General features: G+C 34.4%; 1 protein-coding gene across 2 annotated transcripts; it reads right to left on the bottom strand.

Annotated features, from left to right (window-relative positions):
* On the bottom strand, positions 1–27251 carry LOC130823659 (sodium/hydrogen exchanger 8). Of its 2 annotated transcripts, none has more exons than XM_057688374.1 (23): positions 26799–27251; positions 23630–23680; positions 23451–23542; positions 20458–20535; positions 20009–20166; positions 19749–19850; positions 19547–19664; positions 19139–19191; positions 18998–19063; positions 17266–17310; positions 16489–16544; positions 10038–10222; positions 9457–9504; positions 9234–9341; positions 5185–5422; positions 4305–4607; positions 3389–3486; positions 2919–3050; positions 2622–2840; positions 2338–2544; positions 1289–1553; positions 900–1198; positions 1–671 (listed from the first exon to the last, which is right to left on the bottom strand). In XM_057688374.1, exons 1-23 carry the CDS (start codon positions 27040–27042, stop codon positions 360–362), a joined length of 3477 nt encoding a protein of 1158 aa, XP_057544357.1. In that variant the 5' UTR covers positions 27043–27251; the 3' UTR covers positions 1–359. The 2 variants fall into 2 exon arrangements, with proteins under 2 accessions (XP_057544357.1, XP_057544358.1); XM_057688375.1 differs by lacking the exon at positions 26799–27251 and adding an exon at positions 23923–24602 and having other exon boundaries at positions 23630–23723.
* Between the last annotated feature and the right edge of the window lie 265 nt (positions 27252–27516).

Here is a 27516-nt window from a genome sequence, read left to right as displayed (position 1 = left end):
TGACAAAATATAAATTATTGATGCAGTTATAAATCTTGGTAGAAGTAATACCTCAAATTGTACAGTAGAGAGAAGAGACCAACTCAGTTCAACCTCACCGGCAGTGACTGGTTGCTGAAAAATGGAAAATTTATTACAGCTTTCAGACACATTCAATCCTACAAACTATAAAGTACTTGAACATAACAGGGGTAACTTCAGAATCTTCGTTTTCGTTCTGCCAGGCAAAAACTGCCGATTTCTTCTATAATTTACATCAAAAACGATTCACAAATCAGCACAATAAAGTTCACACGATAAATAAGAGGAATATAGATGTAATCAAACAAAGAGGCAGAGTTGAGGAGAAAATAGAGCTATCAAGGGGCTTGGCGGAAAGAGAGGTTACTCGGGGAATCAATTTTCACAACAAAGTCATCTTCCCCACCTGATTCAGAGCTCGAATCATCTCTTGCCTGACTTGGCTTCCTAGTATGGGATGGAGGTAGAAGATCTTTTCTCGTGACTTCCTCTTCGAGTCTCTTCCTTACAGTAGTAGATCCTTCTGATTTTGCAGAGGTAAGGGGACGTCGATCTTGACCAACAGTGATTTGGGGATATGAATGGATATGTGAAGGGATTCCGCCAGTATAGCCTTGAAAACTTCGTGTTCGCAATGGAGCATCTCTTACCTAGAAAATTTTAAAAATGAATTGGTTCTCAACCAGGTCGGTAAGATTAGGGGGAGGGGCGTAATAATGTGTGTAAAAAGAATTATTTCTAGGACAGCAGGTTCCACAAGTTAACATATAAAAAGGGGAAAACACAAAGCATCATTAATAAGGTGGTACGGAAGTTCTTAGATCAGTGTTGAAGTTTCCGACTGCCTAGCATCTTATAAAAGCGAAGACTGAAGTTACCGTGCTGCCAAACATGCTCAGCTGCATTGCTTTAGCTGAAAAATTGTTTCTGTTCTCATCTGTTTCTTTGCCATCTGCCAGATGCTGATGCGAGTTGTAGTGATGCTCAGGCCAACTCAGAAGACTGCCATGTTCTCTAGTGAGAGATCTCGAGGACTGTTCGTGCAGTGACAATGAGGATTTCCGTTTTGGGAGAGTAGAATCAGCTTGCAAAGTAGCCATATCCATCAAAATGACTCTAGCTCTAGTCTCCACAGAGTATGAAGTTCCTCGATGGGAAAAGCTGGTTGATTTATGTCCTACACAAAGCCAAATGTCAAGAGTGATAAAACCCAAAAAAAGAGCAGAAAAAGGAAAATATAAGTGAAAGCTGTATATGAATCACTGACCAGAACTTTCTTGGCTAAGGAAGCTTGAATTTCCTCGCGCAGGCCACATAACTGCTGGTGAAGTTATTAGTTCTTCAACAAAAGAATGGCTTTTAATATAGCCTTCTAATAGAAACCCAATAGAATGTGGAGGGACTTCTACAGTTTCTCCCCTCAGGTACGTGTTCAGTGTTGACCTCTCAGCAGCGAGCATCCTCATATCTTGCAATGACAGGCTCTCAAAAACTTGAGGAAGGAGGACTTTGGCAAGAACAATGATACTTTCCTGGAAAAGTTATTATAGTTAAAAGCGTTAACTAGTACTTTGTCCTGCACAATTTGCAATATTTGTGATTGTTTTACTGTTTAGTTGGGTTAAGGGGAGAACAATATAAAATTTTTGAAATGAGTGGATGAAAATAGGTGATGCGTGGATCCATGCCCCCAAAAGAAAATGCAACAAATTCAATGAGATCATCAAATGGAAAATGTAGCAAATTAAGAGGGATGTAGGGAGTATTTCGTAACAACACCAGTTAGAAAAGGCTTTTTACATCCCTCAAATCAATACAGCATACAGTTAATACACCAACAATCTTCTTTGGACAGTAATGCAGTATAATAGCTAAACACAGCTTTCAAAATTTTTATAACCGCACACATTATGCCAGATGAATTGGTGTGTTTAAGAACATGCTCCTATAATCTGGGAATAGTTCCCACATCATCCCAAACCTCACTTTTCCATTACTCAAAGTAGATAGTGGCGTCTTAGTAATACCAATCTTAAAGCGTTAGTATAAATGTAAAGATGACAATGTAGTAAACGGAGACCTCGTTGCTTTTTTTTCTCAGTCCTACTGATACATGGGTTCGCCAACAGAGTTTCTCCTATTCCCTCCCCAGCTCCACCCGATGGTTCACCCTGTTTCCTCCCTCCTAAAGATAATAGGGACTAGCAGGAGGGCTAATTTCTGAATTTCTGAACACAGAATCAAACTGCTCCATTACTCGGGCTCCGTAAACTCTGAGGAAACTATTTGAGACAAAAATATAGCACATGGACATACCTTCCAGAAGAAATGCTCCACAGCAGAATCTGATCCCAGAGCTGAAAGAATCTTCTCCGCTTCAACAAAGAAGCAAACTGCAACAGAATCTGTTATCATATCACAAAAATAGGGTTTTCCAATCAGCACTTCATACAGGCCCAAAGTACTTCCATGAGTAAAAGTTGGATGCAAAGAATGCTTATTTTTCCTGTTCTTGCTGGCCCACTGCAAATAGACGGTTTCCATCAATTAAGCATTGTCATTGAACTTTAAAGTACATGCAAAGACACTTTCTCAGTTACCTTCACCACCCCATTTGATATAAGCCATATCCCACTTGGCTTACCACCTTCCTTGTATAGAGTCATACCACGCACTTTAACTTCTTCTTTGGTAGAACCGACAAGCAGCTCACGAACAGTAGCAGGAAGTGCTCCTAGAAATGGATGAGTGCTAACCAGATCTCCAACCTTTGGAATCTTAACTGTAGGAGGATGACGTAGAAGTCTTTTCAAATCAGTCTGCAAAAAACAGATTTTTGTTGATAAAAATACCTAACCGAAAGACTAAATTCTTTCTAAATAAAAAATTTGAGTTACCTGGACAGCATCATGAAGATGAAGCATCTCTTTCTCTTCCAGTAACCCTGCCTTCTCTAGGCTCTGAACATAATCAATCAAATGCTGCAATACCGCATGTGTTACTTGCCTTGTCTTTACAACTCGTAAAACCTGTGATTCCCATACATGATTTTCATTTGTCAAATCTTAATTGGGAAAGCAGAAATGTAACCTGTTTAAATTAAGGGCTACAATAAAGGAATCCTAAGGCTTATATACTTATATAAGCATCAAGAACATTTCTTATAATGGAATTAATTTGGAAATTCAAAATAAAAGCATGTGTCGATTGGTGTTTTTTGCGCTTCTATAGAGCTCAAAATTTTCTCTTCCGGTTTTTTTTAATATATTCTCCTAAATTTTATGATAGAAAATGTAAGATACGAAAATCAGTTGCATATGAGTTCCATTGTGAAGTCAAAGAAGGATAATATATCAGCGATCAATACCTGTGGGAAAGTAGTGCGGACATCTTCCAAAAATTTCCTTGCTTCCTCTCCTTCAGCCTCACTTTCATTAATGACAGCAGTAGAAATGTCACTGTCACCTGTATCATAGTGTCCATAATAAAACATGACAATTATAGGGAAAATTCGTAAAAATATAGAATATAGTTGACCTCCACAGGAAAGGTTATTTTATTAATTAATACCTGTGATATGTGAAGATTATTTCCTACAGGAAAGGATCTCAATAAGTGCATTTTGCAAAAACATGACCTCTACAGAAAACTCACTTATTAAGAGTCCAGCTAGGTCAAATTGTCAAAGGGATTAACAGTTTTACAAATTATGGTTTGCAAATGGAATAACTTACAAGGACTTTTCCTTCAAATGAATTTACAGAAATGCATCAGTTGTCAATTAGGGGTGTGGTTAGGAGACTGCTTTTCGGAAAACTGATTTTCTCATTTTGCATTGTTTGTTTTGACAAAAGATTTAAAAGGAAAACTAGGGAGGAAAGAGTTTTCCATTTCTATATAAACATTTCCTCAAAACTTAGAAGGAAAGCAATTTTTCTCCCCTCTCCCATTTCCAACATCTCCATTTCTCCCTTAGATTAATAAACCATCAAACTAGACAAAAGAGAAGTAAATATCATTTGCATTTTCCATGTGAAAGTAGAATTCATGAAAAACTACTTTCCACGGAAAACATTTTCCTTCAAACCAAACAATCCCTTTTCCTCTAGAAAATAGTAATGAGATACATTTAATTTTCAAAACCCCCTCATTTCTCCATCTTTTTATAATTAGAAAGTCTCTATTATCTAATAAAGTAGGCATCACAACAGCATCAAGTTAAGCATATAGTTAAACTGTATAACCAAAAGCAGAAAGATAGACAATGTTGAAAGTGCACTTACCAATGAAGCCATGCAGTTGCCGACGAGCGATTCTATGGGCCCGGAGAAACGCAGCACATATGTAGCATGCAGATTCTAATCTTTCAACTGTGAAAAATGTAACCAGCTTTTTTGGATAGATGCTGCGTTGGAGGAACCTGTAGTAATTTGGAAAATGAACATTCTGTTTTAACCCTTTCCAATCACATAATGGCTCACGATCCACCAAATCGAGTGCCTCATCCACTGATTGCATTAAAATACTAGCAGTAGCTTGTGTTATCCTTCCTTCATCAAGCATCACCCAGTAAGCAGCTTGAACACCTGGTTTTGAGAAATGTGAATATTATCATCAAAGTTGATGTCCAAGAAGGAAGCATATTGTGTGATGGCTAAAATCTGACTAAGCAATAATCAGATAAAAGTTTTAATATACCATCCAACTAGTGTTTCCATATGATGCATGAAATTTCATGGGTATAAATGAAATAAGCAACATGCAGACAACTAAGAATGATCTCTCAATAGGCAAGGTACAAACCATCATGTTACACAAAATTTACACCTGTGCCAACCAGATGAATGATTCTCCCACCAAACAAAGCAAACATAAGTATAAATCCCTAAAAACATGCGAGAACCAACTTCTAATTCAAATCCAATCACTAAAAAAAAACCTCACATAACACATCACATATCTGACTTGCCAACTGAGGCTCACATCCGAGCGAAAAGAAAAAATTAGAAGCAAATCTTATCAAAACATCTCAAATGAACAATATGAGCTGGTGGATAAACAAAAATATTGGAGATAAAAGCTAATATAATTGATAGATCCTAAATTTTTAGTGGAGCGTGAGTGGTATACTCGTATAAGGGAGAGTAAAGCAAAACTCAGTACCATTCAGGAGGCGCACACGCATGTCTTTCAAATTCATGAGATCCAAATAACCCCCAATTTCAGAAGATTCAGAAGCATCATGGGGGTGGATGCGTTCCCCAGAAATGCTTAAGCTTTTAATATATCTTTTGACGGTTGGCCAGTCAGTAGGTCCCAGTTCTTCATCTTCACCAAGGTCACCAAAAGCCTCTAATGCCTTCTTTTCCATTTCATATTGTGTAAAATCCAATACACGTCTCTGGAAAAAGGAGCAATAATAGATAACTTGTACATCCAAAGTGACAGAAACTTCAAACAAAAATATAAAGGGAAAGAAACAAACAAATTGTGAAAAACACAAAGGTCATAAAAGAAAAATACACTTTGCGAGACACAAGCATGCATCATACAAAATTTAAAAACCATAGCATACATCAGTTCAGCATCGCATTTGTTATTTGAATCTTCTTCCCACACTATTGCTTTGTAGATTCTCTTTTTCTATTCGCATATCTCACAAAATTATACATGTCATTAAGAGTGTTGGATAAAAATGCTTCATAAAAAACATTTTATAATTGTCCCACATTGCTTGTGGAAAAATGGATACTCAATTTTGAATATTTCATCTTCCTATGGTTTGTTGAATTGGTGCGACAAGGAGCCGCCTTTTAAATATATTTGAGAATGAACATGGACCGCCCACTGCAGCCAGCCAAAATTGAGCATGGGAATTAGATTAACGCCTCTATCTATGGTGTCTGTTACACCTCTTAAGGGACCTACAAACTTCTCATACAAACAAACATTATTTTGCTTTCAGGCCAATGGTCTCCTACCACGTCACAGCAAAACAACTTTTCTCAGTCGTTGTTACACCCTAAGTGTAGTATACCATTGAATAATAAGATAACCAAACACAATTCAAAAAATAGCTTGGACGTTCCTAGTTAAAGGTGTTCAAGAAGTGGACAAGACTTCAATACTCCCCTCAAGTTCCTTTGTTTACTTTTAGCGTTTCTATTTTTTTATTTTCTCCATCATTTATCCTTTAGTGCTCTATATGCATACCTGTTTTCATGATTCACCTTGCCTAATGGCTTTCATCTCCCAGCTTTACATATTGTTGAGAACTACAAAAGAACAGAAAACTGTACTAGAATCGAAATCACTAATACAATCTCACAATCAAAGAATTTACCCTATCAGTATCACCATAATCATTTCCCAATTTGTGCCATGAGGCCTCTACGAACAAAGTGAGATGTGAACTTATTTGCATCAAACTAAGTGTTGCTCAACTAGATGAAAGAATGTGAGAGAACGCAAGTCAGACGATAAAAGAGCCCCAAACAATGGCTGACCAGAATATCAAGCTAGTAACATTGCAGTCATCCATATGAAAGAGTGAGCATGGCATTCCATATTAGGTTAAACTCAAAAAAGTACACTACTGAGGCAGCTATCACTCTAAAGCTGTACTTAAAGATTTAAATAAACTTGTCACTTCTAGAATGTTACATATGGTCATGACAATGATGATCAATGGACACATGAAGGAGCTGGGGTGTGCAATGCATGCCCAGCTGTGTTCCCCACTATATAAATACTAAAAGAAATTAGTAGTCAAAAATCCACTTCATGAGGATCAAAAGAATCAAAGAACTTTTTTCTCCGTTTATCCAATCCAGATTAGAGTGTTCCGCAATTGAAGTACTAAAAGTGACTTTATCAGAGAAAGTAATTTGCCTCCTTATGGCTGGCCCAATTTCCTATAATTCCTATGGTAGAAAATCAATCCTAGGAAGACTTATCATCAAGGCCCAATAAAGGCTTTCACAACCACTTATTTGAACATTGAAACTATCACAAGCTAGAGAAAGGGAGAAAAGAAAGAAAGGTAGTGAAAAAGGTAGGCATAGGATTCAACACGAAGGTTCCAGTCCAAAGACGAAAGCTTGGGGGAGTAGTAATGCTTTCAGAGTGTCACAGAAAGAGTTAACTTGGAAGATCGTCTATCAAACAAGAGAGAAGTACAGGCATAATTCATGATGAGAGATAGAGAAAGTCAATTAGTTTATTTCTAACAATTATAACAATTGTCGAAGGCCATTTAATTTAATTCCTCCAACCCAAACCCATGGGGTGCAGGCTCTAAAACCTTTCCCTTCATTTTCTGTATTGATTCCTTTCCTTTTCACCAACCTAAATAAGAATAACCAACTATATAGGAGACTTACTGGAAACTCTGAAATTCATCAAGATGGCTTGATGATTATTTGAAAAACTACAATTTTTGAATCAGGAGGCTTGATGATTATCAAGAATTTTATGGTGGCTCATACCAAGAACACATAGCATAGAGCCATAGACAAGCTGAAATAAAGCATCCAATCTTTTATATGTCGTCATTGTGCTTAATACTCATGTTCCTCTTAATCACAAATCCCAAAGAAAAAAAAAAACAAAGTTCAACATCACAATTGTAGAAAAGTTCTATGACCTAGTTTTCTCTATTTTTCCAGTTAGAGAATATCAGCTATAAGGAAAAGATAATTAAGAATACACAAATTCAAACCAGCTACTACACTAAGGGAACCTTTTCAAATAAAAAATGTGCTTTCTATTTTTAGAAATTAGCACCTTCAATACATATTCTATATGCTCTCTTTGGGTGTGTTTGGACTTTGGATGCAAGGAAATAAGGGGAAAGGAAGGGGAGGGTTTTGGAAGGATGAAGGATTTCTTGTTTGGATTTCAAAATAGGAGGGGAGAAGGGATTTAGAAAGATTAGATGAATTATTTATGTTAAAGTCTCAATCTCTGGAAATTGTTACCCAAACATAGCGTTAGAGAGATCAACAACAATTATTGTAAATTGCATACTTGCATATTCTTCGAAAAATGTTTCCTACACTGTCTTAAATATTCTTCTAGATGGAGCTAATGATTTTGAAATTGAATGGATTTAAGGCCCTTACAAGATTATAGAATTTATCCCACATCAGTTGTATGGGCAAACTAATGTGGGGCTTATAGAATAAATGAGCTCTCTCACTTACTAGGCTAGTCTTTTGGGCGAGTTCTCTCTTTGTGCTATAAGAGATTTTCAAAATGAGATTTTGGTCACAATTGCAGTAATGGTCACAGTCAAGTGAGTCATGCATTGACAAGGTGATTTGGTTTTCGTCCCACCAAATAAGTGCATATACTATCCCTTGAACAAGCCTAAAATGTGGTTTTTTCATCTTTGTGAAGCACATAATATCTTTTGATAGATTTGAAAACCTTTACAGCTCATCCATGCTATATGATCCATCCTTTATTGAATTGCACTATGATTTATAATCATGGAATAAAAGCTCACCAATTACGTTATGTAACGGTCATTATGTAACTTGTTTGAGAGTTGTCACGACGTAAAATCCCATTATATAACTGTGCATGAATTTTCATGGTTACAACTCTGCTTTGACCATTACATAACGTGATAACATTATTTGTTGAGAATAATAAAAAAATTTCTAACATCTTCCTAAATTGTAAAAAAAGTTATCCATTCTAAAAATCTTCAGATAACATTTTATTAATACCCATTAGCTTTAATGATTACAGATAGTATTAGTTACTTACAATTTTATTCGTTAAACAATATAATCAATCAATAAGTGAAGTAATTAATTATCCTCTAAAAGAACCTCATACAATGCAATAATATTAGCAATGGGGATATTATTGAATAATAATAAAAGTAGTTCAATAACAAAAATGTGATTATAAGCTCAAGACTCTCCCTTTGTGATTTTTTTTCAAAAAATCACACCGCGTCGCCCACGATTCGTGTTATTACTCGGTTATAGCCGTTATTTGTGACAGTTTTGTAAATGCATCGACTGGTTTTTTTCCATGTTTATAATTCTCCAGGACTCATAACGGACTATAGTGAAATGACTCATCAAATCATGTGTAGTCATTATCAAAGTTACAAATGATGTTTGCTATCAAGGATGAACCGGAAACAACCTTTTTGATTGAAGCACAGAATTATGGGATACGAGAGGAAAGATTACCTTTGCTTTTGATAACTTGTCCATCCCCAAGTAATGCAAGATGAATTGTGTGGTTGATCCATTTATGATCAGTGTCAAAATTACTATTCCACCTGTGAAAAAAACGAACTGCAACCAAAACAAAATCAAAAAAATGAGCTCACAGATGCAATAAGTTTCAAGCATTTTTATGTCCATATCTTGGTTAGATCTCAAGTATATCATATGCTTGTCAGGTTCATACCAGGGTTCCAGTTTGCAAACTGAGAGGTCCTTGGTTGCTACTAGAACTCTGTGATTTAAGAAAATAAAAGGTTGATATCCAATAAAAGATAGCTATCAAGACAAAAGAATGAGAAAACATAGAACGAAAAATTTAGAGTACAGAGAAGGGAATGAGGGGGCAAGATCGTCGAGTTCCAGTAAATTTACAGAATTATATTTAGGGTGCACACTGCACACATATTTATATCAACTATATGATGAGTAGCTGTAGACAAAATATAAGTACCTTCAAATTAACATAATATGATAACCATATTGATCATTGTACATGGAAAAAAGTAGCCAAAATATATAAATCAATAAAAGCATTACGTAGGCATATATGACAACCATATTAAGCAATCCAAATACCAAGAATTCCATGATCAAAGAGGTATGAAACAACACTAGTGGCATGCAGAACACTCACCCAAGTTCTTAATGCTGCACAAATGATTTAAAGCCAGTTCAAGACACAAAAAGATTGGAAAAAAAAAAAAGCACTGATCAAACATAAAGCATCAATGTCTTCAAGGGAAGCATGAAAAATGGAAAACTTGCCTTAACAGACAATGAAAGAGATAATGCTACAGCTCCACGCAAGCCTGACCAGATTAAAATTATAGCTTCTCTCCAGTCCAAACCATAGCCAAAATATCGTAGAAATGGGAACAAAACAACTACCACCACTACACGGGAAACTTGGACATATGCATAAAGAAGGATCAGATAGCCCCACGAAATACCTGATTAAAAACAAAACATTGGTGAGTAGAATACAAATAAAAGGATTATGTAGACAAAAGGTGTATGCAGCAGAGGAAAAGAGAACAGGTTGAATAATTTGTAATTTGTAAAACCATTTCACTAGGTTTAAGTGATTGCTAATGATACCATTGTTAATATTCATTTTTAATGAATTACCTTCTTAATTATCACCATGATCACCAACCATCACTCACTAAAATTTAAATCACTGTAAGAATTTGTCCTCATCTCTTGTGTTAAAGGGTTTATTCCAACCACGTTTTATGTTTTTCAAACTATTGTCGGAAAAGTAACAACACACATATGTAACTACATATTGCTATTATATGAAATCAGGAGGATAGGAAGCACAAACATCTTCCAAGTTCCAACAGTAGGAAATAGAAACAGAACATTGAAATAGCAACAGATTATTAAAGAATATTTTACTGTATATTCTCTAGCCTAAATTAGTGCAATTAGGAAGATTGATATATTTTAAATATGGTAGTTCATACTCTTCATATTGCGGATTTTGTAAGAGACAATTAAGAGAGAATTAACAGAAATAAAATAACCTTTTCAATAAAAAAAACAGAAATAAAAAAACCCTTAAACTGACAGTGTATTCCACTTTTTATGGTATCAAAGCCGACGGTGGTTCAAGGGACCAAAATTTTTTTTAAGCCTCATCATCTACCATTTCTCACCTGATAAGATGTCGGAACCCGTCGAACCAAACACAAACTCAGAATTGACTGAAAAACCAGTCGCTATGAACCAATTGCTACAAATTTTGCAGTTCATGAGACAATTTCAAATCAAGCCATAAATCTCAAAGAAAAACTCAACGAACAAACTAAACCAAATGGTCCAAACTCATGTACCTGGCCATAAGTAGGCGGGAAAAGCTCAATCACATCATTGCTTCCCCATCATCTCCAAACGACCCAAGGTATGCGAGATGGACACCACAAGATGTAGTTGTGATTTCTTAGGTGATAGAGAATATTGAGACTAATTTAGTCAATCAATTTCTCAATTAATTGATGGCCAAGATTTATGCAAAGGGATCGGATCCCTTTACAGCTGTGGACAAGATGGACTGCAAGTATATGACCTAACAGTCAAAACAAATGCACTGAAGCACGATCGGGATTCTATTGAGGTATTTTATAGGCAGATGATTATAATTTGGAAAGAGATTGATGGGAGGGTACCAAATCCCACGAAACACCCAGAAGACATCAGACTTTACAATGAAATCACACAAAAACAAAGACTTCACCAATTTTTGGCTGCCATAGACAATACCTTAAAGATCGAAGGGACATCATACTAAACAAATAACCCTTACCTTATGTGGAAGAAGCTTATGCAATCATTCAAAGAGAGATGGCAAGGGAAATCCTCACAGGGAATTTATCATTGGAGTAAGACCCCTCAAGGATCGAAAGTGGGTTGGCAACAAAATCAAAACCCTACAAAATTCTATTCAGACGAGAGGTAGAAGGCAAATCTCACCTCCATTGTACCCATTATGGATGAAGTAGGCACACCAAGGAAGGTTGTTCAAGATCATCGAATTCCTAGAATGGTTTTTTGAACATCAAGCACGGAAAAAAGTGTGAGATGTCGGGAAAAATGGTCAGCTAAACCTAAAAGGTTCGATGATCGAAGAAAGGGAGATAAGTCACAGGACCTTTTTAGTACCGAATACTTACCTAAAAAAAGGATGAAAGAGGAAAACGTGTTAGTCATGGTCTTAAGCAAAGAAGCAAGTAACATCATAAGAGAGAAGGGCACAGAAGAAGACACGACTCAAATGAACCAAACGAAACCAAATACCCCAACTCCTTTTAAAACCACAGAGCCTTCTAAATCAATCAAAATACCCATTTGGCCCTCAATATTTTTAAAAAGGGGTGTTTTGAACAAAAGGGATGGATTTTGAATGTGTCGGGAAAATCAAGTTATAAACATAGTTGCAAAATATGGATTTTTGATTGCGAGGCTACTGACACCATGACATACGACCCCAATGATCTTACATCATTTAAAAATTCCAAGAAAAATCTCATCCTAGCGGCAAATTGAAAGTGTATAATAGTTGAGGGAAGGAACGATTGAAATTCTCCCTAATCTTACGTTACATAATTGCCTCTTTGTGCCTAATCTGTCTAACAAACTCTTTTTTATTAGTAAAGAATTAGAGTGTATTGTTCTAATAGGCTTAGAATTTTGTGTTGTAAGAGATATGTGGACAAGGAAGGTCTCATTAAGCATGGTACTGAAAAGGATGGACTATACTATGTGAAAGAAATGTCTTAATAAGGCAGTGCATCGCTAATTCATGGATTTGTGGAACAACAACTCTGCATATGGCAACGTCAACTTGGTCACCCCTCCTTAGGGTACTTAGAACATCTTTTTCCTTTCCTACATGGCTCTAAGCTAGCGTTTAACTATGAGTCATGTATTTTGGCAAAAAGACACAAACATTCATATTCTCCTAGCTTGAGTTGTGCTACTAAACCTTTTATGTTAGTACATTTTGAGTATGGGGACTTGCTTCTGATGAGGGAGAATCTAATTTTTTCCTATTATGTATTATTTATTGATGACAACACTTAGACATAAATCTAAGGTGTATGATGTGTTTATAAAATTTCATAAAATGATTCTCACAATCCCAAAAACAAGTCTGAAACAAGTCTGAATCCTTCAATCTGATAACCTTGATATGAAAAGAATTCTAACCAAGGACTCATACAACAAACCACATGTAGTGATACCTCACAACAAAATGGGTTGTAGAAAAGTTAAATAAAACTCTTCTAAATATTGCTCGATCTATTATGATGGAGTCCTATGTTCCAAAAAAACACTGGCCAAATGCCATTGCCACTGCAAACTATGTAACAAATCGACTCCCCACAAGCAGCCACGAACACAAAACCCCCCTGGATACTCTAAGTACTCATACATTTGTTCCTCCTACTCACTCCCTACCTCCAAGAATATTTGGATGTACAGTTTATGTCCACCTTCCTAAACGAAACCGAAATAAACTCAAACCACGAGCTTTCAAATGTGTTTTTGTAGGATATAAGATAAATTAGAAATGGTATGGTGCTTGATCACGTCACTAACTGTATGTACACTACTATGGATTGTGATATTTTCGTAAACTCCTACAACTATCACCACCTTAGATGTCTTCGTAACAATCTAAGTTGGTTAACATATCCAGTAACAACACACCCAAAAGAACAAGTAGAGCCTCTGAAACAATAGTGCAGCCCATCTCTTAGCCATCCCATCTCTATCCAACAATTCCAAGGAGGTAAATCAAACAATTGATCCCCGTGTTACATTGAATATGTAAACAAACATGTAGTTCAATAGTTACATGATGATGATGAAGTTACCATAAATGAAAGTCGAGAAACTAGAGAAGAACCAACCATATACAATTGTGACCAAGAAATACCTTAGGAATTCCTCCAAAGAGGTACGACCTAAAATATGAAGCTTAGAGGTCAAAGTATCCAATCAACAAGATATTGCAGTATACTCAACTAAAGTTCCAAGAATAGCCAAAGAAGGCCTTAGAAGAGAGCATTGGAAACAAGCCATGGAAGATGAGATTAATGCACTAAGGAAGAATGGGACATAGGAAAAATGCACTCTTCCAAAAGGGTAAAAGGTCGTAGGATGCAACTAGGTGTTCACAATCGAATGCAGGTCTGATGGTACCACTCAAAGATACAATGTACGATTTGTTGCAAAAGGGTACAGTCGACTATTCAGAAACCTTTTCCCCAGTGGCAAAAATAGTATCCATCACGGTTCTTTTCTGAAAGGTAGCAAACAAAGAATTGCCTCTACATCAGTTTGATGTGAAAATTCCTTTCGTCACGATGAAATCCAAGAGTAAGTTTTTATGCAAGAACATCCCAGCTTCTCAAAAAAAAAATTTCATATAATACTGGTTGCAGATTACGGGAGGCCTTGTACGGACCCCTCCAGCATTGTTCGACAGATTCACCCTTGCTATGAAAAGATTTGGCTTTCATCAAGGTAACTTTGATCACACACTATTCCTCAAGAAAAATGGTGCGTTGATAACTTGTCTCACCATTTATTTAGATGATATGATTATTACTAGAAATGACAAAGGAGAGATCAATTCATTAAACGAGAAGTTCTTCAAAGAAATTGAAATGAAAGATCTCAAACAAAAGTAGTTTCTAGGAATTGAAATTCTTATATCAAAGGGGGAATATTCATCTGCCAGAAAAAGTACATCCTACACTTGTCAACAAAAACTGGAATTGAATTATAAATCGGCTGAAGCACCAATTATGGTGAACATGGCCTACAAATAATTGAAGGAGGAGAGCTAACCAATCGCGAACAATACTAGAATTTAGTATGAAAATTGATCTACCTCTCACACACTCATCCAAACATTGCCTACACAGGTGGGATAGTAAGTAGATTCATGCATCAACCACAAGTTCATCACATAGAGGCAACTCTCAGGATGATCCGGTATCTTAACGGAATGCCTGGAAAAGGATCAACAACAACAATGTTTGACCCTTAATCCATAAAGATTGGGTTCGGCTACATAAACCAGCATATCAGTTCCAATGGTCGTCCACATAGATTCTTCTTCTCTATTTATTCTAATTTTCTACTATCTCAATTTGTAAGTCTAGGTCATTCATATCCTTTTCCACTTTTGTCCTCCAAGTCATCTTCAGTCTTCCTCCCGGTCTTTTTAAGTCTCCCAAGCTCCAGCTTTCTATCATCCTTATCGGTTTACTAATGCCTCATCTTTGCACATACCCAAACTATCTTAAACGATTCTCTTTCATCTTTTCCTCAATATTTTCAACTCATAAATCGTTTCTTATATCTATGTTTTAAATTCTATCTTTTTATTCTGCCTCAATATTTGCGCTATTCCCATCTTTTTATTCTGCTCCTTTCTAAAAGCCTAACATTATGATCCATATAATGGCGTCGATCTAATGGTCATTCAATAAAACTTACCATTCAACTTTAAAGGAATACCTCAATCACATAATATTTCAGTAGTCGCTCTCTATTTTTGCCACTCACACTTAATTTTATGGGTCACAACTTGTTTGATGTACCCATTACAAGGTATTTGAAGCATCCAATTGAAGCAGTTTCTTTCTCTTCTAGCTTTATATTGTCTCTCATTATCTGGTTTATGTTGAAATTACTCTTCATGTACTCTGTCTTAATTCGACATAGAAACCTTGTGACTCTAACTCTTGTCTCCATCATTCTAACGTATCATTTAACTCCTCCTGGTCTCATTTACCAAAATAATGCCATTGGTAAACAATATGTACTAAGGCACATCTCCTTGTATTGCTCAAGTTATCTCATCTAAGATCGCTACGAAAAGAAAGGGGCTTATGGTCGAACCTTGATGAAGGCCAATTGTGATTGAAAATTTCTCTATTGCCCCTCCATATGTCCTCACATTCAAGCCTATACAGATGCAGAATGGGCCCAAGATAGAGATGAGAGGAATTCAACATCTGGGTACTTTTACCCTTGTAGGAGGAAATCTAGTAACATAGAAAAGCAAGAAACATAAGGTGGTTGCGTTATTCCGTGCTGAGCTGAGTTTCGAGAAATTGCAAAAATGGTCACGTAAGTATATGGATTAGGAAACTAGTTATCGAACTTGGCTTCCAACAAGACAAGAATTGTGAACAAAATTGTGACAATAAGGAACAATCAGCATCTGAGAAAATCCAATTCAAAATAATGAAAGCAAACATGTGGAAGTTCACGGACATTTTATAAAAGAAAAGCTTGAAGCAAATGATACACATCCCTTTTGTCCGATCCAAAGAGCAGCTTGCTGACATTCCAACAAAAGCAGTGGGGGCAAAACTATTCTAAGATACACTACGCAAGTTGGGCGTTGAAGAGCCCACAACCCAAGACAGAGAATATTGAAATAGCAACATAATATTGAAGAATATTTTATTGTATATTCTCTAGCCTAAATTTATGGTAATTAGTGCAATTAAGAAGATTGATATATAGTAAATATGGTGGTATATACTCTTTATATTGAGGAGTTTGTAATAGACAATCAAAAGAGAAATAATAGAAACAAAAAACTCTATACTAAGAATTTCACTCTATACTAACCAATGTAAGCAGTATTAACAAGGCAATAGAAACAAGTTTACTAATCAAACATTACCATGATTTTCAAATATGTTATCACTGCTCAAAACACCTTGGGCAATGACAGCGCCACTGCAATCCATAAATATTAAAGAAATTAAAATACAAAATATGCAAATAGCTACAAATATATTTAAATGGTATCTCCTTTCTGCAATGTCCAAAAAAACAATAAGGAAAAGAAAAAGAAAGTTGGCAAGTCAATCACCACATAACCACCTAGTTGGAATGTTTATGATTTTATGACACCCTCTAAGAGCCAAAAACTAAATATGTTAGGTACAGACCTTAAGATAAGATCCACAAGCATTTCTACCAAAGCAAATGAAATTTTTTGCCTAAATTACTGGGAAAAGTTCTTGAAAAAACCACTTAAAGCTTACACCAGTTGAAGGGTAACTGAGATGACAATGATCATGGTTTGGCTGTTTAGAATTCCAATACAATATTTCTAATAAAAGCTCTTTTTCTCTTCTACTTGTAAATATGCCAGTTAAGACACATTTGATTTCTGTGTTTCAAGATCTTGCTAACTAAATGATCAATACCTTAAAGAAAAATAAAATTCAAAATATTTCAAATGAATCTTCAAGAGCATGTTGGAATCCCCATCTAAGAAGAAAATAGAGTATGTTGGAATCATAAATCAATGTTTGAGAAACAAAAAGACAAAAATGACATACTTACACCCAAAAATTTAAATGGGGTATCACAAATGTGTAAAAGAATGTAAAGAATAATCTTTTTCGTGCGCATTTGACTTTTACATTTACAAATAACGGGAAGAAAGTACCTCAAAATAAATATTAGTGTATTGGCTATGTATGCCACCATCCCCCTGCAGTGAGAGCCGATAAAGTTTTAAGTTAGGTTAATTAAGGAAAACTAGGCATTTGCTAAACTATTTTAAAGTAATAGAGAAAATTCTTATACTGTAACTTAGCCAAATAAAAATTCAGAAGCTTTATGAGCTATGTTAAAGTAGACAAATTAACAAACAGGTATATTAACCTAATTACTAGTATTCAAATATAACAGTTCCTCCATAAACATCATCATAGAACCTTGTAGCAAACCAGATATAGTTACAAATATGATAACCAATATGATTACAATACATTAGTTCACATTAGTAGCATTGACAATTATGTTACCACTACCAAAGTCACAGTGATAGAATCAGAATACACACGACAAAGATCAAAAGTCTTGTCTAGAATTGTTTCTTTTCTCTTACTTTTCCTCCCATTTATTTCTTCTTGTTCTTCTCCTTCTTTCGTGTTTCTTTTAATTTTCTCTTGTTGTTTCATATTTCTTTTAGGGAATGAAGACAAAAAGGGAGTAATGAACTCCTAGACATATGCCAATAACAAGAAAATATTCTTCAGCTTGTTCTGAGCCACAAAGCTACAAATATTATTCAATCTTACCGAGATTGCATATAGTGCCAACCTAACATTTTCTGAGGATTATAAAATGGCAAGGGGGTACCAAGATGTTTTTGGTGTTACTTAACTTAGTCAGAGATAGCAAAGAGAATATTCCCAACACACCGACATTGAGATCTTTTCCAAAAGTGAAATCATATAAGATGTGGCAATGGCAATAATATGAAACTACGTCATCAACTAATATAGTGAAATCAATTTTTAAATGTTTTTTTTACAGTAATAGTGTTGGGGTTTTGTGACTCGAACCAAGTCTAAGATTGGTTTAAGATGAAGGGGGGATTGGCGGTTTGCGAGATTTTTTAGTGTTTCGCAAAGAATGTCACAAAATTACTTTTTTTTTTTGAAGCATGCCGTAGATCGCAAGCTAGGTCACGGATCGCGAAGGTGTGAAGCAAAGCTATTGTTCTGGGAAAAGGGGTTTTCGCGAGCAGGGAGCATTTTCGAGGGCTCGCAACCAAGGAGCTTTTTCGCGAGCCACAAGTAGCCTACGGGATATTTTTTTTTCAGTTTTCGCACGTTCTTTGACGGTTTCTCTTAGATTCAGGACGGTTACATTGTTTTATTAACCTAATTTCTTTTTATTTAGTGGTATACTATATAAAGGCCTCTTGTAATTAGGGTTAGGATGTGAGATGCAACATAAAGTGAGGAAAAATAAGAGAGAATAAGCTTGGAGAGCCATGGTTATGGCTTCTCATGTTCATGTTGTAATCTCATAGTTCATAGTGAAAGTTTATTCTTAGTGCCGGTGTATGTAGCTATCACGTTGATAGTGAACCATGTTAATTTCTCGGTGTGATTTTCTTTATTATTTGTTTGAATCTTTATTGTTTTTGTTATTATTTTTCGATCTTTGCTTCCGCTGACGCACAACAAATAGTGTGTAAATGAAGATATATAAATAGAAACACATAAATAGTAAAAGGTATATGAAGCAAAAACTGAACATACACATAAAAGTTGATCAACTAAGGGGAATCATAAACAACATAGATTGGTAGGATATCTTCAATAATTTTGAGCTTGTGGCTAAATTGTATTTCTCAAAATATGTATTTAATGTTCAGCACGTACCAAAAGTGATGCAAACTCTGTTGACTTTCACCTTTAAATGTTGTCCTTGCAGCTGCTGCAAAAAACCTGCCAAGCAATTAATAATTTCAAAGATTTTTCCTCATTGCAACTAACAATCAGTTACATGTTGCTTGTACTTACATCCCTAGAGTCATCACCGTTAGAACGCCAGACACATCAGATCCTTCTTGAGCCTATCACATAGTCAAACAAATACAAATCCAGTAGATTGTTAAAACCATAGCTACCAACCTGAATCTGCAAGAAACTTGATGCAGAACTTTCAGTTTTGTAATGTACAAAGATAAACTTTGCTGATTTTCCATCATAGCAGATAGGCGACAACCAGCCACAGCACTGGATGTCACTAGTTAATTCTTGATAACTCCTAAACCAGTAAAATTCCCAACATATAAAACCTACTTGACCCAACTAAGTTACTATTGTGTATCACCTAAACATAACAGCAATCAAGTCAAATTTCAAAAGATTGAAACAATATAGAGGTTCAGAAAACTTTGAATTGTGCATTACGAAAAATGAACTTACTGTAAAATAGGCAACATAGCTCACTGCAAGTGTTAAAGTAATCTCTATTACAGTGTCATTGAAAATGTATCCAAGCCACAATACTGACAAAGCTCCAAATGCAATGCCCATTCCAACACTAATAAGAAGTTGATATTAGTGGTCAGAAACTATCATATGCTAAATCTCCCCAGGTTTTACCATAAGATCGACTTATACTTACGCTCCAAGTGAAACCTTGATCAAAAATTTTAGGGTGGCTGCCCAACTAAAGCTACGACCAAGTGCCATTTGAAAAAAAAGCTGATATACTACAATGGCAGTCCTGAAAAGTTCATGTCAAGAATGTTTTGAATTTATAGAAATTAGATAGCACTCAAACAATTATCAAGGAAAGAAAAGATACTTTGATAACCACATCCTACCTAATCAATACAAACAAAACAGTTGATAAACAGAAAAATAAAAAGATGAAAAGCACACCCGTCATTCATCAAGGACTCTCCCTCAATTATAGTACTCAATTTTTTGCTTGCACCAAGTTCCTTCAAGAGTGCTACAACAGCTACAGGATCAGTCGCACTTAACAGTCCGCCGAGCAACAGTGAGGTTTTCCAATTCCAATCATAAGGAAATGAGAGCTGTCATGAGACACGTGTCATTAAAGTTAATTTAGAGGTCATAAAAGAGTGCAGAGCAAGAATATGATTGATATCTTATTAGGATTGCAAATGGAACATGTAAGCATGCCAAGAGCTATTGCAAAGCACAGTTTTTGGTACAAAGATTGATGATTAATATTTGAATCTATCTGCCAACATATTTAACTAAAGGTTAAATAAGTAGGAGGCTATCTCTTAGCTTCTCAAGGATCATCCATCACCTCAACAAATCTTAAAGCAAATAAGAAAGCGCTGATGAAAATGCCCTACCTTCAGAGCTGTCCCAAGACAAAAGGTTGATACCAAAACACCAGGACCAGCAAGTAGGACCATTTGTGCCATACATCTCTGCACAAATAGCATATAATCGATTGGTGTTTTCTCCCTTTAAAAAGTTTCCCGATATAACAATGCAAAATTAACATAGGATTATTAAACATGGAGATGAATGATGAAAGTAAATAACTATGATACTACCATTAGTATAAGCATAATACAAAACTAACATCATACACAACATTCAGAAGACTATGAAGACCTGAATTACACAATGAGACTCCTACTTTTCATCTTGTTTTGTAGCCAACAAAATGACTTGGAAATGTTACTGTTCTAGACCAAAATTACAAGTTAATATAATGCATGCACAGACATAGGTGCACAAACACCAAACGATTATTCAAATATTTTAACTCATCACAAGTATGCCAAGCGAGTGCTTGTGTATACTGTGCGTGTGTGTGCAAGTGTGCGCTCATTAAATACCCCATGACCTTCAAAATACTTTGCAAGATAAGATACAAGGGTTTGTTTCATTGTCTAAGAAGTTAACACTATTCACCTCAGGCCTAAATGAAGTATAAGCAAACAGAAAAACTAACAAATACAGAGTTCCGCAACAAGAGGTACAGTACATGCTACATGCATATGGACAAAAGACTTGCTCAAATATAATTGGGTAAGTATAGCTAAGTGTTCAACTCCTTCATGGAGTTCCAGTATCAGACTACAAACCAAACTGCCAAATATGTTAGATATGTAACTTTGATGTCAAAATTGCTATAATGGGAGTTGGTTACACCAGCCTAAGAAATACTCCTTTCTCCTCCATCTATGTGAGTTAGGCCCATACACTCAGAAAATGTGACAAATTTTCATGTGTATAAGACAAGCTCATGAGTATATAAAACATACAGTTCATTTTTTAGATTTTGTTTCTATATTAAAGATCAACAGTTATTTGTTGAGGAAGAAAGTTTTGGAATGCGCAAGTAGAAAAAGATTTTACAACTTTTAGTTTCTCTCTCCTCCCATAAAACGAAAAATGAACATTTCTTTAGCTTTTTTACCCTTCTCTTTCAACTTACTTATCATAGCCATTGAAAGAGGTAAAAGAGATGTATAATTCTATATAGACTCTAGGAAGCGTTTATGTGGAAAATCCTATGTGCATGTCTAAGATCAAAGGGTGAAATTGTCTATCATGATGCCTCAATTGGCACAACAGCTTTGTTACTTCCTAAGGAAGGGATTGCACATTCAAGATTTGGAATTTCCCTTAATGTTACCGAAGATTCAATGTGTAGATGCATTGAACCTAACAGTCAGTTGGCCGACCACCTCAAAAGATCTAAACTTATCATTTTGTATCAGGCTCATATGACTCACAAGCACTGCTTTGAAACCCTAGACATGAGTTTGCGCGATGCCATTCGTTGTCCAAACAGTAATTTTCTGAATTAATCTTTGTATTTGGTGGTGATTTTAGGCAAGTTTTGCCAGTTATTCTCAAGGTACAAGACATAATATTATCTTCGCGGTGCTCGACTTTTCAAAGATTTGGAATGATTGTAAAGTGTTTTTTTTTTACAAAGAACATGAAATTATGACCGAATATAGCCAAAGTTGATGAACAGATTGGATTCTGACAGTCGGGGATGGAAAGCTAGGAGGATCTAATGATGGTGTTATGTATCAGTTTTTGTTGAAGGATTTTTAGGACAGAAAATAAATGCAATAGGGTAAAGAGAATGATAGGAAAGTAAAGAAGAAGATAACAGTAGAGAAAATGTGCTAATTAGAGCTAGCTACTCCAAAGTTACTATTCCATTCAAGAAATGATTCTTACATCCTTTTGCCCACATATTTATAGAGCTAAATAGCTTACAATAATAACTAAGATCTTCTAGAATATATCTAGATGCTCCATATGTGGCAAATACATTGTATTTTCTGATTTTATAACTGAATGGCTAACTAATTTGATTCCTTCTGTCCAGGTGTCCCTTCTGAATTTCTACCCATTTCCACAGCTTTTTCAATTCCTTCCCTAACGGTTGTGCTATTTATGAGGCGTCTTTTGTATGTGATGATGCTCTTACCCTGTATTGATGTCATGACAGATGGAGAGGCTACTATCTATATATTATAACCTGAAGATATATTAATAAATGATGGATCTGATCCAATGGCTACAATTTTTGATTGCACATATCCTAAAATTCCTGAGGGTTCAATCAATTACTCGTATTTTCACAAAAGGGCGGCCAATAAACGAGATTGTTGATGAGGATAACAAACATGTGGTGTCACTTTTTCTCGGAGAAGAGAGGTTGTACTTGAATTTGGATTCAATCAATAAATTTGATGGTAACTATACTAGCAATGATGATGCATTTTCAATCGGTTTCTCAACTCACTATGTGAATCTAGAGTTCCAAACTATAAGTTAGTGCTAAAAGTTGGTGCCTAATTAACAACATTTTACATTGTTATTATATCGAATATCACATTTTTATGAAAAAAAACTAAACCTCATTAATATAATTTATATTTACATCTTTGTGTAAAATTCACATATTTATATATTTCCATTAAAAACTACGTGCATTGCAAGGGTTTCTATTCTAATTAAATTATATTGTCCCCTCTGTTTTAAAGTAAATGTATCATTTACTTTTGCACAAATTTTAAGAAAATATTAGTTGGTGGATAAAAATTAAAGTAAGTGAAGATTGTGGAGCTCATACAAATATAAACTATAAATAGCAAACTAAATAAAGGACATTTGTAATGGAATTGCCCAAAATTTAAAATGCAACACTTTCTCTATGACAGTGGGAGTAATTAATTCTGGAACCAGACAAGTTGGTAGTGGTACCATTTTTGACTCAAATCTGTCTAAAAAAAATTTCTAGAAAACATATTATTAGTACTTATTAAGGTGCCTAATTAACAAGTAGGAATATCAAGGGTAGAAGAACCTTTATTTGGTGAATTTCCATAGAGAATGAACTTTCAAATAGAAGTGCCGGTAGAAATACAGCCAAGAGAAGTTCGGGATTAATACTTTCCCCTGTAATGTAACAATTCAAGCATCAAAAAATCACAGTTGAATAATTCCCTCAAGATAATGATTAAGTAAACAACATTGAGAACTTACAAATGCGTATACCATCACCAAACCTCCCTGCACCATGCTTTGTACCATATTCTGCAGCATTAGGTACAATGATATAAGCAGGAGTCTTACACACCTACAACAATCACAAGAACAACACAAGTACTCGAAGCAGCATATCTTCCAATGAAAATATTCTAATTTAAGTAGCGATTTACTAAATTAAATTGTACACGTGCTACGGATTGATGCACTATGAAGAGACGAAAAGAAAAAATTACAAGGTATTGATAGCTTTGTATCAACTATGAAATCAAGCATCCAAAAGGGCTTACAAGGGTGATTCCAATGAAATATGTATGAATATCCCCTTCAACAAGAGAAAAAGGATTAAAAGAATTCCACCAATCAAAAATGCTTAAACATAAACATATACATGCGTAAAGAGAGAGGATACATGTCCACATCTGAATACAAGTACACACACATGGCTAAAATCCGAGGAAATCTGAATTAAGTGAATTCTTTTAAGATAAGATTAATTTCCAAACTACACTCTTTTGTGTTTACCTTTTCAAGATTTTCTTCTTTTATCTAATATATGTTGCATGTGTGCAGCAGCAAAGGTATATGCCCCTGGTCCATATTAAATTTTTAACTTGGCCCCTAATTTATAGTAATTTGAATCATAAAATCAAGTGAAGTTTAGTGGTTAAGTAGCATAAATAAAATCTAAAGTTTGTACTTTGAACCTTTATACAGCCTTCCAATTTTTCAAGTTTTAAATTGCAAATTTTCTCATCTAACTTTGAATCTTTATACAGCCTTCCAATTTTTCAAGTTTTAAATTTCAAAATTTTCTCATCTAAACTTGGAATTTAATATTTTTTATGAAATTATTTTGCTAGTGTATCAATCCTCCGGTTCTAATTATTATATTTAGCCTATTCGGCCCCTCTTAGCTTAAATTTATGGCTTTGCTGCAGCATGTGTGTGCATATGTAATGGATAAAATTGACATGCAAAGGCGCTACTTGACTTTTAAATTGCTGGAGCATAATTTAAAACTATTAATGCATTATTTTAGGAAAACTACTTTTAAAATCCAAATGAATATATATATATACACTTTTAAAATCCAAATGAATATATATATATATATTATATATATAAATATATATATATATATATATTATATATATAAATATATATATATATATATATATATATAAATATATATATATATATATGTATAAATATATATATATATATATGTATATATATATATATATATATATATAATATATATATATATATATATATATAATATATATATATATATATATATATATATATATATATATAATATATATATATAATATATATATATATATATATATATATATATATATATAATCAAGATGTTTCAATCAATCAAATTAGCCAAAATTACAAAGTGTCTTTTGGCGATAAAAAAGTTCTAAGAAATCGACATGGGCCAACTTCCATCTTCATTAGCACATTAATAATATAGAATATATAGATCATATATAGATACTAAGTAGGAATCAATATTAACAATAAATTTGTCATTATATATGTAACTCTTTGTCATAGAAGGTTCTGAGCATGTTCAACATGTTCAACCGCATAGGGCTATGAAAAATTAGGGGTCTCAATATTACTTAGTATATGTTAGGTGTTTAAAGATACAAAATTGTTTAGAAAAATAACATAATTTTAAAAAATTGCAAAGGGCCTTAATAGAATTTGTCAATTTTTGCTCCGCCCCTGCTCTTTGTTGTACAAGTCTCTAAGAACAAAATAATACTATAATTTCTCAGTTTTCATATTAGTATCAGTATAACTTATAAAACTAGCTTTCACAAAATTTGTTTAAAAGACAAATGCATTTATGCAAGTTTCATAGTTTTAATCAATGTAATTTCTGGATATTTATTAGCCTTTTTTTATAAGCTAAGTAGGGACAAACATAAAAAGGAAGGGGGTGATGTAAATTTGTATATTAATTATTATGCTTCGAGAAAGATGGGAGTTTATTGTATCATGTGTTCCGGTAGATGATGACATATTTTACTCCCAAATAATTACCAGAAAGTAAGTTAGCATTAATTTAGCCAATTGATGTTAACTTTGAATAGAACTAGACAAGTTCTCTTGGTTTAAATATTGCTCAACTTGAAAATAAAAGGAGTAATTCAAGCAATTTGTGTTCAATCATTTTTTTCATTATAAAAAATTGACAGATAAGAAAATTGAATTGCAAAACAGACAAACTGCTAACAGATTTAATGTTTCTGGCTTTCATATTTCTCCATAGAATTCACTAACATGCCAAATCAACTCCCCCTAGTACTCAATCTTGTCTTGGAACTTGGGAAAGACATTGAACATTCTTTATTATAAATTATAAATCTATTGAATGATATAATTCTACTTCTCTTGATAACTAATTTTGGCTTGGTAGTGATTTGTGAGTGAGTAATTGACAGAATCTTGTTCATTGCTTTTCAATATTCAACAGTTTACTTTATTGTGCTTGTTACTAACTACTAAGTACTAACCGCTAACCATACATGTCTCTTCAAGCACCAAAAGGCTAAATCAATCAAACAACATTAAGCAACACTTCTAAAATCTAATCAGCGATCAGAAATTCAACTTGTTTATTGGTTTTTATCATTTCACGCAATCAAATATATACATCTGTCTTACAAGTTACAACTTCAACGTTTTCACAGTTCTTTGTATCTCCATATTGTTTTTGTTATCAGCTTCCATTCTCATTTTTCCGTATAATCCTATATTAAATATAAAATTATTTCCATAAATTGTAATAAAAATTCAGAAAATATTGATTAAATTAATTTAGTCACTAGTTAAATTAATCAGTAAACAACATCAATGCTACAAATTATAATGAAATTCAGCAAAAAAAAACAGTAGATTAATTAACTTGCTGATTTAATCAGTGCACAAAATCATATCCACGAATTGTAATGAAATTCAGCAAAAATCAGCAAGATAAATTAGCTACTTGCTGAAGTAAATAGTAAACAAATCAATTCCATAGATTGCATATTGCTTTATAAACTGATCATATGAAACTACAACCATGTATTGTAACCAAATTCATAAAAATTCAGTAAATTAAACCAAAAATATATGAATGTAATCATCAATCACATACCTAAAGAACCAAGGCCAATTCCAATGATGAGCAAAGCAACAGTGTACGGAACTCGAGTACCTCGAAGAAAATGGCGGCAAGCAATACCTAAAACCAAAGAGACTCCGAAGAAAATGACGGCGTCAGTAGGATTTGACGAAGATTCTTCCATTAAATCGGAAATAGTAGAATTTGAACTAGAAATAGTAGCTTTAACTTCCGTTAAGGTGAACGGAATCGGTACTTCGATTCGAGTTGCTGCCATGGAAACTTGAAAACATCAGCTTCAATGGCGGAAAATTGATAGGTGAGGGAGAGGGAGAGGGAGAGGGAGAGGGAGAGAGAGAGTAACAGAAATGAAGTGAAGACTGAAGAATGAATAGGTAATCATGATTTAAGAGTGATTTAGGTGAAGAAAGTCAACGATAATTTTGAGTATTCGGAATCAGGTTGAATTATTTCTCAAACAAACTAATGCCAAAATAAACGAGAATTGATATCATCCTTTTTAATAGAGACAATAATGGACACTGTTACTCTGTTACTGATTCTTGCTTTATGAATATTATGTTATGGAAATTTGTTTTATATTGATTGTGAATGTATTTAGTGTAAACTTTTACAGGTAAATAGACTCTCTCAATTAATAGACTAGTCTTTTGGGTGAGCTATCATATTTGTCCTATAACAATGGTATCAGAGCCAGACCGAAGCGGGTGGCTTGGAAGAACCAGTCGTG

Source organism: Amaranthus tricolor, chromosome 9, assembly GCF_026212465.1.
Source record: "Amaranthus tricolor cultivar Red isolate AtriRed21 chromosome 9, ASM2621246v1, whole genome shotgun sequence".
Lineage (NCBI taxonomy): Eukaryota > Viridiplantae > Streptophyta > Magnoliopsida > Caryophyllales > Amaranthaceae > Amaranthus > Amaranthus tricolor.
The sequence above is the reverse complement of the archived record's forward strand: the minus strand, read 5'-3'. Positions and strand labels throughout refer to the sequence as shown.

Excerpts from the sequence above, each read along its gene's own strand:
- LOC130823659 (XM_057688374.1), bottom strand. The coding sequence starts at position 27,042 with ATGGCAGCAACTCGAATCGAAGTACCGATTCCGTTCACCTTAACGGAA. Across the intron at positions 20,536-23,450 it reads TGGAAATTCACCAAATAAAG|AGATGTATGGCACAAATGGT; the intron begins GTTCTTCTACCC and ends CTATTTGTGCAG. Across the intron at positions 4,608-5,184 it reads GCGTGTGCGCCTCCTGAATG|GTGTTCAAGCTGCTTACTGG; the intron begins GTACTGAGTTTT and ends TCTCAAAACCAG.